This window comes from Trachinotus anak, unplaced genomic scaffold (genome assembly GCF_046630095.1).
Source record: "Trachinotus anak isolate AG129_WGS33_773 ecotype Australia unplaced genomic scaffold, CSIRO_AGI_Tana_v1 ptg000025l, whole genome shotgun sequence".
In the NCBI taxonomy this organism is placed as follows: domain Eukaryota; kingdom Metazoa; phylum Chordata; class Actinopteri; order Carangiformes; family Carangidae; genus Trachinotus; species Trachinotus anak.
Window position 1 is genome coordinate 13,087,082 of NW_027273876.1, and position 13,957 is coordinate 13,101,038.

At 41.5% G+C, this 13,957-nt stretch overlaps 1 protein-coding gene across 3 annotated transcripts in view; it reads left to right on the forward strand.

The window, feature by feature from the left end:
- Nucleotides 1-13,898, forward strand: part of rhbdl1 (rhomboid, veinlet-like 1 (Drosophila)) — a 56,328-nt gene extending 42,430 nt beyond the window's left edge. For all 3 annotated transcript variants that reach the window (XM_071461773.1, XM_071461774.1, XM_071461772.1), the window contains 3 exons: nucleotides 4,898-4,998; nucleotides 6,996-7,056; nucleotides 8,233-13,898. In XM_071461773.1, the coding sequence (XP_071317874.1) occupies nucleotides 4,898-4,998; nucleotides 6,996-7,056; nucleotides 8,233-8,504 (434 nt within the window). In that variant the 3' untranslated portion in view covers nucleotides 8,505-13,898. The remainder of the gene's footprint in view (nucleotides 1-4,897; nucleotides 4,999-6,995; nucleotides 7,057-8,232) is intronic.
- Nucleotides 13,899-13,957: the final 59 nt, after the last annotated feature.

Sequence of the window (13,957 nt, forward strand, 5' to 3'; positions counted from 1 at the left end):
TTAATGTTCCCTGACATCCTTTAGGTTTCCAGAAAACACCTTCTGTCAGACATCTTTACGAAACAGTGGGTTAGGTGGAGTGTGTTCTCTCAGGAGTTGTTGAAAACCAAACAGAGCTAAGAGAGTGAATATTGGACTGTCATTCATTGTGTTACCTGAGGCACACCTCCACATGAATGCTAATGTTTTTTGTTAGCTAGATGTGAAAAGTTCACCCAAATGTTCACAGCTTTTTCTGCTGCAGCCATAAAATCAATGAACGTAGGCTTAACTTTCAAAAACCTTAATAATCGTTTGGCTATGTGTAACCGTCTTTTACACCGAGCAGTAAATATGTTATTACACATCTAACAACAAGTTATGAATATAAGAAACATGCACCATCTATGCATACACATGGAAGCTTAACTTTTGACAGAAAGCATGATTATATAATATATTCACTTGCCTTATTTAGCCCAGACGAACATTTAGACGTCTTTTAAACATCTATTCAACAAAGTCTGATCGTTAAAAACCTACATCAGCCACCTTTCTCCAAGGGCTCTTGATCGACTGTGGCTGGTGAACCACTTATACAAACTCTAGAGAGCAGGCAGCGAGAGGCATCATGTTTGTCATGATTCACCACATTTTCCAAGAATTAGAGGATATATATTTTTTATTGCAGCATTTGCTGTGCTCTGGCGCAGCCTCCACTGGAGTGGTTACACAGCAGCGCAGCCTCAGGCACTGTCAAACTCTGGCCTCGGATCAACTTACCATCCATTGTCTGCACCTTATTCCAGAGAGACTGAAAAATACAAAGTTGTCCCGTAGCTTAAGGGCAGCCTGGAGTAACAGTAATGGTGTCGCAAGTTTGGTTTGACAGAGAGATTCAGTTCTCTGAGCTGCAATGGGGATTATACTGCAGTAGATAGCGTATAGCCCTGAGTGTGTAGTTGACCTATACTCATATACAAAGTACATCATCTTTACTGTCTACATTGCAGCGCACTTGTGGATATTGCAAGCTCACAAAAAGATTTGAGTATGTTGATGATGACTTCAGGATGGCAACAATAAATAATCTGTGCATGAGATGGAATGTGTCAGCTTGGCACTGAAATAATCGTACACCTCACGTCTCAGCCGCTGCTGAGTGCTAGAATCCTAAATCTTAAATCCCCCTAAGCAGGAGAGCCCACATGACAGGCCTGTTTAATATTCATACTGTATTTTGGAGCCTCTCACCAAAGCAGCGCGAGCAGGAGGAGAGAGCAGTTTGTATCCTCCCTGTGGAGCCAGTCTCTTCCTCTGAGCCGCAGGTCTCAGGTTGTCTTCTCTTCCTCACCCACAGATGGTGGTGTCACATCCGTGACAAGTGTCTCCTAAGAAGAGGTGATCTGGGCTGGTTTTAACTATCGTTTAAGAAACCAAACAGCCCACATCGGTGATCTGAAAGCTGCTCGAAAAAAATATTTTTACACTGGAAACTAGTTGCTATGGGGGTTGCTGGTAGTGCCAAATCCACAGACCCATCACCCAACTCTGCAGCTCCCCTCAGCTCCATGGAAATTTATACTGTCTTTCATTTTTAGTTTTTACCGTTTGCAACCTCATTGTTTTGGTTCACAGTCACAGTGCTCATCACCGAACAGCTCATCACTGCAAATGCAGCCAAACTTAACATCTGGATGGTGAATATAGTGGAGTGTTTAACAGTTAACAGGCAGAAATGCAGTTACAAATGAATGTTAATGTTGTGTTTCTGCTGTCGACTATTGGTTAAAACATTTATCATATTATTTTCACATGGTCATAAAATATCAATCTGTGTTAACAGCTTTTTGTGCTGCCCTCAAAGGGCAAATAAATCAGTTATTGTAGGTTTAATTGTGGGCGAATTGGCATTTAAAATATTTACCTTCAATCTGCCCAACTTCTTCTTAAGACAGTCTAAGCTATTCTGTATTTGAAAAGAAAGAAATGTACATGGAGAAATCACAGTATCTGTCTCCACAGTCTGTAACAAACCAGCAGAAGAAACCAATTATTACTATACTGTTTTTAATCAGTACCCCCACATCAAATACACACCTTAATATATAGGTTTAATCCAAAATTAGGGTGGGAGGTGTGGTCTCTTGGTTGTTCACGTTTATGTTCATATCACTGTGCTAAAACTGTCAAATAAATTCCTAAAATTGTATCACTTAATTGTACTGAATCTTTAAGACTGAAACCCCAGATGATAACTCTCATATCATTCTATTAATAATTCATCAATATATCTTCCAACTCTAATGCACTAAAGTAATAAATTAACTGCAAAAAAAGTTGTGAAGGCTAAAAGAGAAACTAGATGATAAGATGTTGATGCTGCTGAAGTTGCTCCAATTCAATTTTTCCTTTACTTTGAAGAGATCAGAGACCACATACTGTATGCTACGCTGTGTAATTGCAATTTTGTGGAGCTACTAAAAATGGGGCACTGTGAATCTCCTGAAATCTTTAGCTGAAGCACCAACCTTCATATGCCCCATAAATCCACGTCAAATAGCCCATAGGTGTCGGAGCGAGCAGAGATGAATGACTCAGGAATGCGCTCTGATTACCATCTGTCTTTCCATGATCATCACTGCCACCACGGGCTGACGAGGCGTTCTTTAAGATGATGTTTACTCTGTGTGATCCCACAACGCTCACACAGACACACACACACACACACACACACACACACAGAGAGAGAGAGAGAGAGAATATGAATGTTACAACATGCATTATAGATCTGAGATCACAACTCCGGCAAACCCCAACTGTGATTAAAAAGAGGCTGTTTTGTTTTATCAGCCCTCTCTGCTTCCCTTATCAGCTCATTTGCATAATTAACAGTGGCTGACGCCGTCCTCACAAGCAACTGCCACCGTGATTTCTCCTGCTTGGGATTCTGTCCTACTTCACAGTGTCAGTGCTGTGGTGAATGCAGTGCCAGGTGTGCTGCACTGTACTGCGTTCACAACTGTTCCTGTACGCCCTCTAACAATGCCAATAGCAACCGCTTTGTTTTGCTTCAATTTCTCTCATTTCTTTTCCTTCTGCTGAAGTTAGCATGCTAGCCTGCTAGCCCCAGCCGGGCCAGCCCGCCTCTCACTTTCTGATAATGAATCCCTGCCCTGAAGAAGTAGCAATGACCAGAGGGCGTATTATAACCGCTTGCATTGTAAACACAATGACGGCTGAAGCTCTTGGCAAGCGACCATCACCACCACCCACTCTCAGCAGGACGCCATGTTTGGTGGCAGAGAAAACGTACACATAGCACCTTAAAAATATACGCATATGTGTTTTTTGTTGTTTTCATTAATAACCAGCCAAATATCCCTCTTCGCAATATTCCCTGTACATCGACAATTGAGTTAGATACTACGACACTTTAAAACAGTTGTTGACACTCTGTGATTACCAAATCTCAGGTTAGCAAAGAAACAAAGTTGCCTGGAATACCTGCTGTTTGTTTGTACTCTTAAATTTACAGCTCAAGCTAATGAGATTTAAGGGTTCAATTCATGAGATCTGGACAGAGCCAGGTTAGCTGTTTCCTCCTGTTTCCAGTCTTTCAGAAATAACACAAAGTTGATGTCTTCAAAAGGTGATGGATCTCAAGAATCAAAAGGGATGTATTGTTGCATTTTAATGCAAGTTGCCCCCTCTAATTAACAGTAATAGCTTTTTATGGAAGCTTAATTAGTAAGTCGGCGGTCGTGTCTGTTTACATTATAACTTAATTATGTTGCATTTCTCATAGACTTTTACTCAACGAAAAAAAAATGTTTTCATGAAAGTATTCTGAACGACATTTGATATCACTAACTTATAAGTGAAAGAACCCAGGCAGTTCAGTCACTTACGTTACCTGATTAGACCTCGCCAGGACAGTGTGGAGCGTGCACTGCTTCACTGACTGCACCACTCTCTTGCTTCTCTGGGTGGGTGGGACAGCTTACATCGTTATTATTATTTTTTTTTTTTTAATGAAAATATTAATTGTTAATTTACTAGTTGTTATTGTATCAGTTGTTATGAGTTTAGTGACACTGCACAGCTCCACACAGCTTCCACCTGACAGTACTTTCTGCTTGAAAATGGCTAATTGTTCTTGTTGGATTTTTTATTTTATTGGATTGGATTTTCCTTTAACCGTCCAGTTTGCTGGTAAAGTACAGTATTGTATGTAGTCATAATATTAGTATGCAGTCGCACTACAGGCTTTCATCCTTTCAGACAGCATGTTTGGCTTCTGTCCACATCTACATATCCCAGATTAGACTTTGCTCATGTATTTCTAGACCACACAAACTGGAAATTATCCTCCTCAGCAGGTTCTCAGGTTCTCCTGTGTTCGCCTGGCTTTACTTTGATCAGAGATCATTTTAAAATGGACTTTTTTTAATTGCTGCATCCTCAAGGAAAATCCAATTAAGGACTATTCCTTTTCAGTTCTTTACCATTTTGATATAATTACTCAGCTGCAGATTTAGCAGACTGCTTACATACGGGAAAAGCTTGTACAATGCTGTTCACAACACTGTGTGTGTGTGTCATGTTTTGTGGATGTAAAATGAAAGGGCACGTGAAGGTCAGCTGTTGTAGCACAGCCCCTGTGATTTTTTGCACAGAGATTTTTAGAAAACTGCTCAGAGGAAGGTGACTTGTGCTGCAGCGTGATGAGTAAACTGACTCTCCTTTTGTTTTTCCCCTCTGCTGTAAAATGCTGTCCTTTGCTCCCTCTCTCTCTTTCCAAACAGCCCACACACAAACACACACACACACACACACAAACACACACACCCTGCACTGCATGCTCTCCCTCTCACACCTATATTCCTAATGTGTCTCTCTCTCTGTGTCTCTGCAGGCTCGCTGACAGTGTCCATCACAGACATGCGTGCTCCAGTGGTGGGGGGCTCTGGGGGGGTCTACGCTCTGTGCTCAGCGCATTTGGCCAACGTCGTCATGGTAACTGCCATTATCGTCATCATCGCCTTCATTGTAACAACTGAAAACGGTTTTCAATAGAGATGAAATGTCAGAGGCGTGAGCAGGACAGACAGGGACCACCTCATACTCCCACCAACATCCCAGACTTCACTGTTGTCTGTTTTGATTTTTTTTTTTTTTTTTTTTTTTGCCCCAGCAGATATGAGCTGGATGTTTTCCCTGCTGCAGTAGGATCACATCATTGTGATAAATACTTCATTGCCCAGCAGTTTTTGGAACAATGCCGCTGAATATTCTCGAGACAATGTGACCTCTTATCTAGTCATCAGCAAAATGAGGAAGCTTTCGCTGAAGGTTGTTGACGAGCAGCAGACCCCAAGGACCCTCTTCAACTATTTCATTCTGCTGAACCTTTCCTTTTTTATTCAGTGTTCTCGTCATCTGTATTGATGAATCTCATGTGAGCTGGTATTTCAGACTCTTCTATTAATTATTAAGACTGTGTTTATTTGTGTCCACTGGAAAAAAAACCACACAGGCACATGAACTCCCTTGATGCTGTGTGTGTTTCTGTCACAAGGTTTCTACATGAAGTGCCTTCCACATTCTCTTCAACTCTCGAGGCGGCGTTACATCTGACGAATCACGTTAACTGATGTCGCTGTTCACTGTGGGCACTGGAGATGCCAGCAGGGATAGAAATCAAAGTGCACTGACGGGCTCAGAGCAAAGACTCTGTAAAACTGTGTGCTCACAGCAGCTAACAGACAGTTTATTTGGTCTGTTACGCCTATTGTTGGGAAATCCTTTAAGGCATGTCTTAGTTCTGCTCTGATGAGTTTTTGTCTAGTTTGTGCTTTTTGTAGGAAATCTTGAAACCTCGTCCATTCTCGACCCAGTAAATTCCTGGCCATCTGCCATCTGTCGTCATCCTCCGCTTTGCCCAAAAGACATTTTCAGGTTCGCTGAGGTTTTGAGCACTGCTGTGGACATGGCTCTGCAGAAGTCGTACAGCTGCAGGGACATTGTCAGAATACATCTTGAAAACCATGTATTGCACAAACTAAACTTTCAGTGTTACACCTAAATCTTTCTTTTTTTTTTTTTCATTTTTGTTGTTGTTCCTCGAGGTTTTTGAGCCCTTCAATTTTGAGCATTTTAATTGTGTCTTTCGAACAGCAAGCGCTCCTTCTCTCGCTCTCTCAATGATCGTCGGCACCTCACACACACGCGTCAGATTCCTTCAGCATTTCAAAGTCAGCAGTGTGATAACAAGATCTGTGACAGACAAAATGGATTGGCTGTCCTCTGGTTAAAGATTGCCCTTCTCCTCCTGTGAGTCTGGAGGCACGTCAGAGCAAATTGCCTCCCATGAGAAAGCAGCAACATCACATCACACACAGCTCGGGCCTCCTCCTCCCCTCCTGACCTCTTCCCTTTCCATCATATGAATCATTTATTTGTAGAAATATTGTGACATCGGGAGCACTCCTGGCTTGTTTTCAATGTATGGTATATTTCTCTTGAATTTTGCATGGGGTTCACCTTTTCTTTTTCTGTCTTAAGAGAAGATTGAAAACACTGATGCTTGGTTATATTCTCATAGCCAGGAACTTTAGTACGGACATGATTGGTGCAATTATTCATCCTGGGGAGTGAATCTGTTATTCTCAGTCAGGATGCAATTGTTCTTTTTTCCCCTGAAGAATCACAGGGGCTATTTATTGGCCCAGTCTCCCCTTCTGTTAAATTATCTTAGCCCTAATTAATAGAGTGCCACTGGGTTGGAACCAGTGAGTGGAGAGCAGCCAGGTGTATAATCGCGTCTCTGTCTTGTGTAAGTGCTGCCTCCTTTCTCATATGGATATGGATTGTCTTTCTCTTTTTGTCTAAATATGTCCAGAGGACAGAGAGTGAGCTGCTTCTTGCCACCCTGTTAATATACTCACATTTGTAGTGGTTGTTTGTGTCGTGATTGTTTTGCGCTGACAAGACACTTTCGCTCTGTGTTGCAGAACTGGGCTGGGATGCGCTGTCCGTACAAGCTGCTCCGCATGATCCTGGCGCTAGTTTGCAGTAAGTTCTCCAGATTTACTCTCCCAGCCCCACGCTCCTCCTCCTGCTGTTGCTTTTTTTTTTTGATGAATTTATAGTTTCAGCATTTAAAAAGGGGACTGTGTATTACCTTTCATTTCCAGCATATCTAAAGTCTCCATACCTGTTCACAGTTCAACATAAGCAGAGCAACAGACATGCTGTTTAAGCCATCATAGTTAACGGCTCAGAGGAGTGGGAGGCTCTCTGACTGGACATGTTGCTTTGTTTTTGAACCATTTGAGTCACACCACTTGTCCTTTTTCTCCACACGAGGACCGATACACTGTGACTTTCATTACTGAGCAATATGTTCCCTCCATCTGTCCCGAGCCTGCCGCCCCTGCACTGAGAGAGCAGCGAGTCTCTGCAGGAATGTCATATCTCTCCTCTGTGTTTTACAAACAGGGGATACATCATTTCACAATAAAATATGACACACCATTTCTGTGAGCTACTGTGAGGACTGAATTAACATTTACTCTGGTTTTATGTGATCAGTGTTGAGTATTTATTCAGCTGGAGAGACTTTGGAAGAGGCTGGAAAAGCAACTGCATATAGCATTTGAAAGCTATTTTTACAGTAAAGATCCATTTAAATCATGTTGTGACCTTTCTTTGGCTGCAGAAGCAGACGGTGATGAAACACTCCGCTACAATACACAGTAGGCTACAGCTCATCTTTAGGCACTGACATGAAGTCAACTCAGATCTAGGCCCTGTTCTTTATATGACAGAAAGTGACTTATACAAATGAATGAATACCTTGAATGAATGTCTTCATTTCAAAATAAGAGCACACTGCTATTCAAGGTACTTCTGTCTCAGATCAACAATTTCTCTAACTGGGTTTTAAGAACCATATCCACCAGATGAGAATGTGTTAATTGGCAAGTTCAGAGGTACTGTAGGTGGATCTTACGCTAATCTAAGCCAACTAGCTGCTTCATAATTAAAGTACAGACATGAGAATGGTATCAGTGTTCACATTAACTCTCCTCCAGAAAGCAAATAAGAGTAATGCTCAAAATGTCAAACTATTTCTTTAAGCCACTATGGAAAATCAGGATCTGACCTGAATTCTTAAATTCTCATAAATACTAAAGAGATGTCTCCACACTGATTCTGTCTCTTCTCTCTCTCTTCTGTCCTCCACAGTGAGCTCAGAGGTAGGCCGCGCAGTCTGGCTCCGCTTCTCTCCGCCGCTGCCGTCCTCGGGGCCACAGCCCAGCTTCATGGCTCATCTGTCAGGGGCCGTGGTCGGTATCAGCATGGGGCTGCTGATCCTGCGCAGCTACGAGGAGAGTCTGCAGAAACAGTGCTCCTGGTGGGTCATCATCTTCTCCTTCATCACCTTCCTCCTCTTCGCCATCTTCTGGAACATCTTCGCATATGAGCTCCTAGGGGTGCAGATCCCACCTCCTCCCTGATGATGTGCCCCTTCCCCTATGCCCCCCACCCCCCCCCCCCCCCCCCGGCCCTCCTCAACGTACACACTGACTCCAACCCTGCTCCAAACAACGCTTACCCCCTTTGACCATTGTTAACTTTCCCATTTCCTCTCAAGTTAGACCCAAATGAAATGACATGAGATCATTCAAACTAAAATCGACCAAGAATCCTTTTTTACAGATACTTTGCAAATCAAAGAAATATGTCTCTTTTATTAAAGAGGGATTACAGTAGCAACAAAGTACAGGTGAAAGTTCCTCAGATCCATTTTGAGGAACAATATATCTTTTTATATACGTTGAAATCTCATCGACATTACCAGCGCTAACCTTTCAGTGAGCATTTAGCCACTGTGCGTTTATTTTATTTTATCTTTTGTTCAGAGGCTTTTTTTGAAAAAGCTGTTTCATCAGTCGTGTTTTTTTTTTTTTGTAAATCTTAAGACCTCAAATAAGAAGAATCTGAGTTCATGACATGTGCCACTTATGAAAAGGAAATGAAGGGAGCAGAACAGTAGGAATATGTGCTGTTGCTGGCAAAATGCTTGGAGAAATCTTCTGTCTTTCATAAAGGTCAGAGATGAGGAGCAGCTACAGCCATGCCCCTTAAACTGAAAGGGTTTCAGTGTTTTGCTTAAAGGCACTAAAGCAGAGTCTCTTGGCTGTGCCGCAGGGGAAGATTTAAAGAAGAATTTCAGGAGGAGCACATTTATTTCCAGGGGCAGCAATAAACAAAAAAACATAGAAGCACCAATGAAATATGATTGTTGATATGAATTTCTGATTTCACACCCCTGCTGTAACTCACAGGGGCCACTGTCCTGGCACTGACCGACTAACACAAAAAACAACTAACACAACATTTTCTTCAAATTGAGCTGGTGACCAGTCAAGTCAGTCACAAATCTCAAGTGCAAACAGATGAAGAAATTCCTTCCCAGAGCAGGTGCAGGAAGAAAAGAGGAAATGTTTTAAATGCAAGATTGAGGTGAGAGGCGTCACTGTCATTTTCATTCCATGGGGTCTTTAAAAATAAAAAGTGTTTCTCTATCATTTCCATGATAATATACCTACACTGTGGACACAGAAACATAGTTCACACAACATAGACAAGACGTGAAGATGGGAAATCAAAGTGACCGAATGACAGGGGAGCAAAGGGATAAAATAACAGTGGAAGTTTCCTGGATGGTCATTACTGCAGCGAGTGAACTCCTCCTGTTGCTGTGTCAAACATTAACTACCAACTCGCTAGGCGCACCGTGTAAAATATGCCATGTCATGCTCCTGTGGCTCTCAGCGAGACAAGGACACACACACACACACACACACACACACACACACACACACACACACACACACACACACACACACACACACTTCTCCTGTTTGTCTTTGAGAGCAGCCACTGCCTGAATCTGTAGGTCAACGTGGACAAACCGAAGAGAAAAACACCACAAACACATGCACACATACACACATTATACACACACACCCATACTGGCCTCTGCCTGTTCTCGCTCTGACAGACTGAACTGGGGAGGGCGCGGATGTGTCATCATCTGACCTCTGACCCTTCGTGTCCCAGAGGGCATTGGGGTCTCTCTGTCAGGCCCAGTCTATACCTCAGTTTCTCATTCTTAGGGACTGTATACTTTTGTAAAGGAATGTACCTATAAAGAAAAAAAGAGTGTTATTAAGTTGTCCCCGTTTTTCATTTGATAGTGGATGTGTATATTGTATGTTCATAACCAAGAGTATATTTATTTGTATTTTTTCCTCTTCGAGGGGAATGAGAAAAGTTTCAAATGGTGCAAAATTAATGCTATGATTGTTGTTCTTCTGATAACTCCTGTATGGCTTTGATGATCCTCTGAAAAATAGTCTATGAGGCAAAATCCCCTGGTTTGTTCAGTGACCACCACCGACTCAAGCTCACTTGACTTTATAAATCTTTAGTGCTTTAGAAAATAAGCCATAGAAAGAACTAAGTAGAGAGGGCAAAAGTATAGGAAAAAAGCATTTGTTGGTTTGAAACCTGCTGATTGGTAGCTTCAGTAAACTTTTTTCTTTTTTTTTTTTTCTTTTTTTTTTTTGCTGGATCCAAAATCATGTTTTCTTTGTGAATGTTCAACAGGTGAAGTGGAAGAAAACCAACTGAGCAACTCTGACTGTTTGGGATATTTTCATGTAGCTCGAGTCATTTTTGCAGCTTGTTCACCAACTTGCTTGTCGTCGATGCAGCTTAATTTTGCAAGGGCCCCGCGACTGCAGTGATCGGACGCCTCGCTGCAGTTTCTCTTTTTCCAAATATCAAATTATGGGCAGGGCTTCAGTCATAGATTATCTTCAGTGTGATCCAGGCTTTTGGAAAGATGAGGCGAGGATAGCAATTACATTTTCTCATGCTACGTTCTATTTTTCAGTCTCTCAATCAATAATTCATTTGAATGACCACTAGCTGCCTGGGGGAAAAAAAAAAATTATGCATTTGCCAATTTTGATAGTTGGTCATAAATACAGTCCTCAGCATTTGCTTCCACATGAAACTGTCAGCGTTAACAGAAGACTCCTTGTTAAATGAGGGAATGAGTATGAAATAGTCAGAATAAGCCATTTTCAAATACATTAAAAACAGAAAAGATCAGCCAACATGTGGTCGTAATGTATCCTTGATGGAAACTCTTGTGTATACTAGGAAATATTACTGCTTGAGATGGCAAAGATACATTGATGAATAATGCATACATATCCTGTTAGCCTATAATGAAGATAAAGGGGATGCCTGAGAGGAGGTTAATGTGCCTCTTTAACTTAAGATTCATAGGAACCCAGACGGGTTGTAAAAAGGGCTAGTAAATGGCTATGCTTTTGTAGAACACGTTAACTGTGAATATTACCCCTCCTGGAAGTACACGCAGGACTAAAATCGAAGGCTTGTGAATTTTTGTTGCCCCTGAACCTCAGAAGATGATACTCAACTGAGTGCTCCTCGTGAAAAGGGAAAACTCCAGTGTTTGATTTGTTATTTCTACAAGTCTCTTCTAAACAAAAAAACAAAACAAAAAAAAAAGCAGACAAGAGAAAGTAGTGTCGTAAACAACCAGTTGGGAGGGGGGGGGGGGTTTTCAGGAGTAGTTTATCACTTTTCTGTGAGCCAAGTCTCCTGGCCCTGAGCCTGAGCCTGAGCCAACCACAGCACCAACACACCTTCAAATAACAAGTCATCTTCTGTCTGAGAAAAGGCTCTTCCGCACCTAGACAGCAGCTCATCTTGAAAGGAGAGGAGTGATAGAGGCCTGACTCTCATCCTCTGGCTGACAGCAAGTGACAGTTTTGGTTTTGTGAGGGATGGAGGGACAGCAGACGCAACAGACAACAGTGCTGGCACTCTTCATATTAAAACCTCTATGTGCTTCCCCATCCTGTCGCGCTCATGTCACAACGCCCCCAGTGTCAGGATGATGCATGGCTGCTGCAACGATACACCAGAGCCCAAAGCTAGACCGTAAACAGGATATCTTCCTTTAATAAGTGGATCTGACAGGTTGCATGATGTTTAATTTAATTGCTGTCTTTGGGTGACATATTTGTTTTCTACAGTATAAGGAAGGCTTGGTGAGGTATGGCATGAGCCAAATAACATGTGATCCATCACTTTGGACAGTCCACATCCTCCCCTTGATCGGTTTCGGTACGAGATGATGTTTAAAGGTTAGTGCCAACTATGAGCAAGACTCATTGATACATGGACCCTTGTTGATGTGACTGTGAGCTGAAATATTTCACATTTCTGTGCTTGTCTCCTTCAAAAATGCAGCATAACTTTACAGCAGCATACTTGACATTTCTCTGACCGCTGCTTCTTATTTCCTGTTCCTACACCTCATCATAAGTGGGCTTTTTTTGCACTTATTCTATTGTAGTTACCTGACATGTTGTCATGTGCCATATTCTCTACTGCCATGATCATTCTTTTACGCTTTTGTACCTCCCTATGCCAATCCATTGTGCTGTTATGCCCAATGCCTTGTTATATACAAGCCCAAGACTGAGCACCGGGCAGAAAGGCTGCTTTGCTGTTAGCTGTATGATTTATTCTTATATGTTCATGATCCATAAGAGAAAGAAGCCGCAGTACAAACAACTGTACATCCAGTAGCTGCTCTGAACTGCTGCTTGCCAACAAGCCAGCCAGGTTGCCTTTTCTTAGTGTTTTGTGCTACTTAGAAATGGGTAACTGTCACTGCAGGACTGTGCAGGTAAAGCAGGCAACTGTAGCTCCAGAGATCAAACTGTATTTACAACAAGAGTGATTGGATGGTAACCAATGCATAAATTTACACTCTTAGTGTTTTAGTAAACATGATGAAACCTGCAGCGCTGGTTTAGGGGTTCTTAAAGTTTTCCAAATGTACATTTGGCTTTAGTTCCCAACCTATCCTGGACACTGATACATTACAATGAGTAAAACGGGGTCAGGTTTTGAATTTGTGCAGATTTGACTGTAAAATTAAGCAAACAAAACTGGCTTTGATTGCCAACATCTGAGGATTGTCATAAATTTCACAATCTATCCAAATATCCTTTATGCTAAATAATTTAAAATCCTCGGTTTTAAACACCACTGAACTTTCTGGTTTTCATGTGGATTAGTGAACACTGATTTTTGTCTGCCACAGCTAGAAACAAGGGTAAAAAAACGTTTGTCTTTTAGACTGTAATAGAGCATAGATGTACATCTCCACTGACGGCAAACTAGTAAGAGTCAAAAAAAGACTGTAAATGGTTTTCTTTTCTGGAGATGAGTGTACATTTTCTGGTTTGTAGCACTGCTCAAGTCTTGGTTTCCCACTTTCTAGCTTTGGTACAGATTCTTTTCATGTTCACAAATACTGAGCCTGAGCCACTTGAGTTCATGCAGATATCACAGGTGGTTTCTTCAAATGCGAGTCATTTCCCTCTGACCGTTAAGAATTTAAAAAAATAATGAAAAGTCAGATCTGTGCTGCTGTGGTAGTTTTTCATGAGCTGCTTACTTGTATTGATAAAATGGTGCCAAGCTTACGAGGTTCAATCTCTCAGACCAGAGAAGAGGTTGGACCAACACAGCGTTTACAAAAAGAAAAAGCAGAAGAACCTATTTTTCTCTCGGTCACGAGGAAACTAAAGGAAAACTAAATTTACATATGGATAATTTATATCAAAGTCCTCATTAATTATTTCACAATCTATTGTACTTTTTAAATGTTCTGAACGGAACCATTTTATATTGTATATATATGAATATATTTTGTTTTATTTTGTACTGTTCATTGTACTTTGCTTTAATTTAGAAACAATATAAATAAAGAACAATACTGTGGCAACATCCTACTGATTTTTTTAGTGTGTTTTAGCACAAGATCATCATCATTAGAGATGAAACAAAT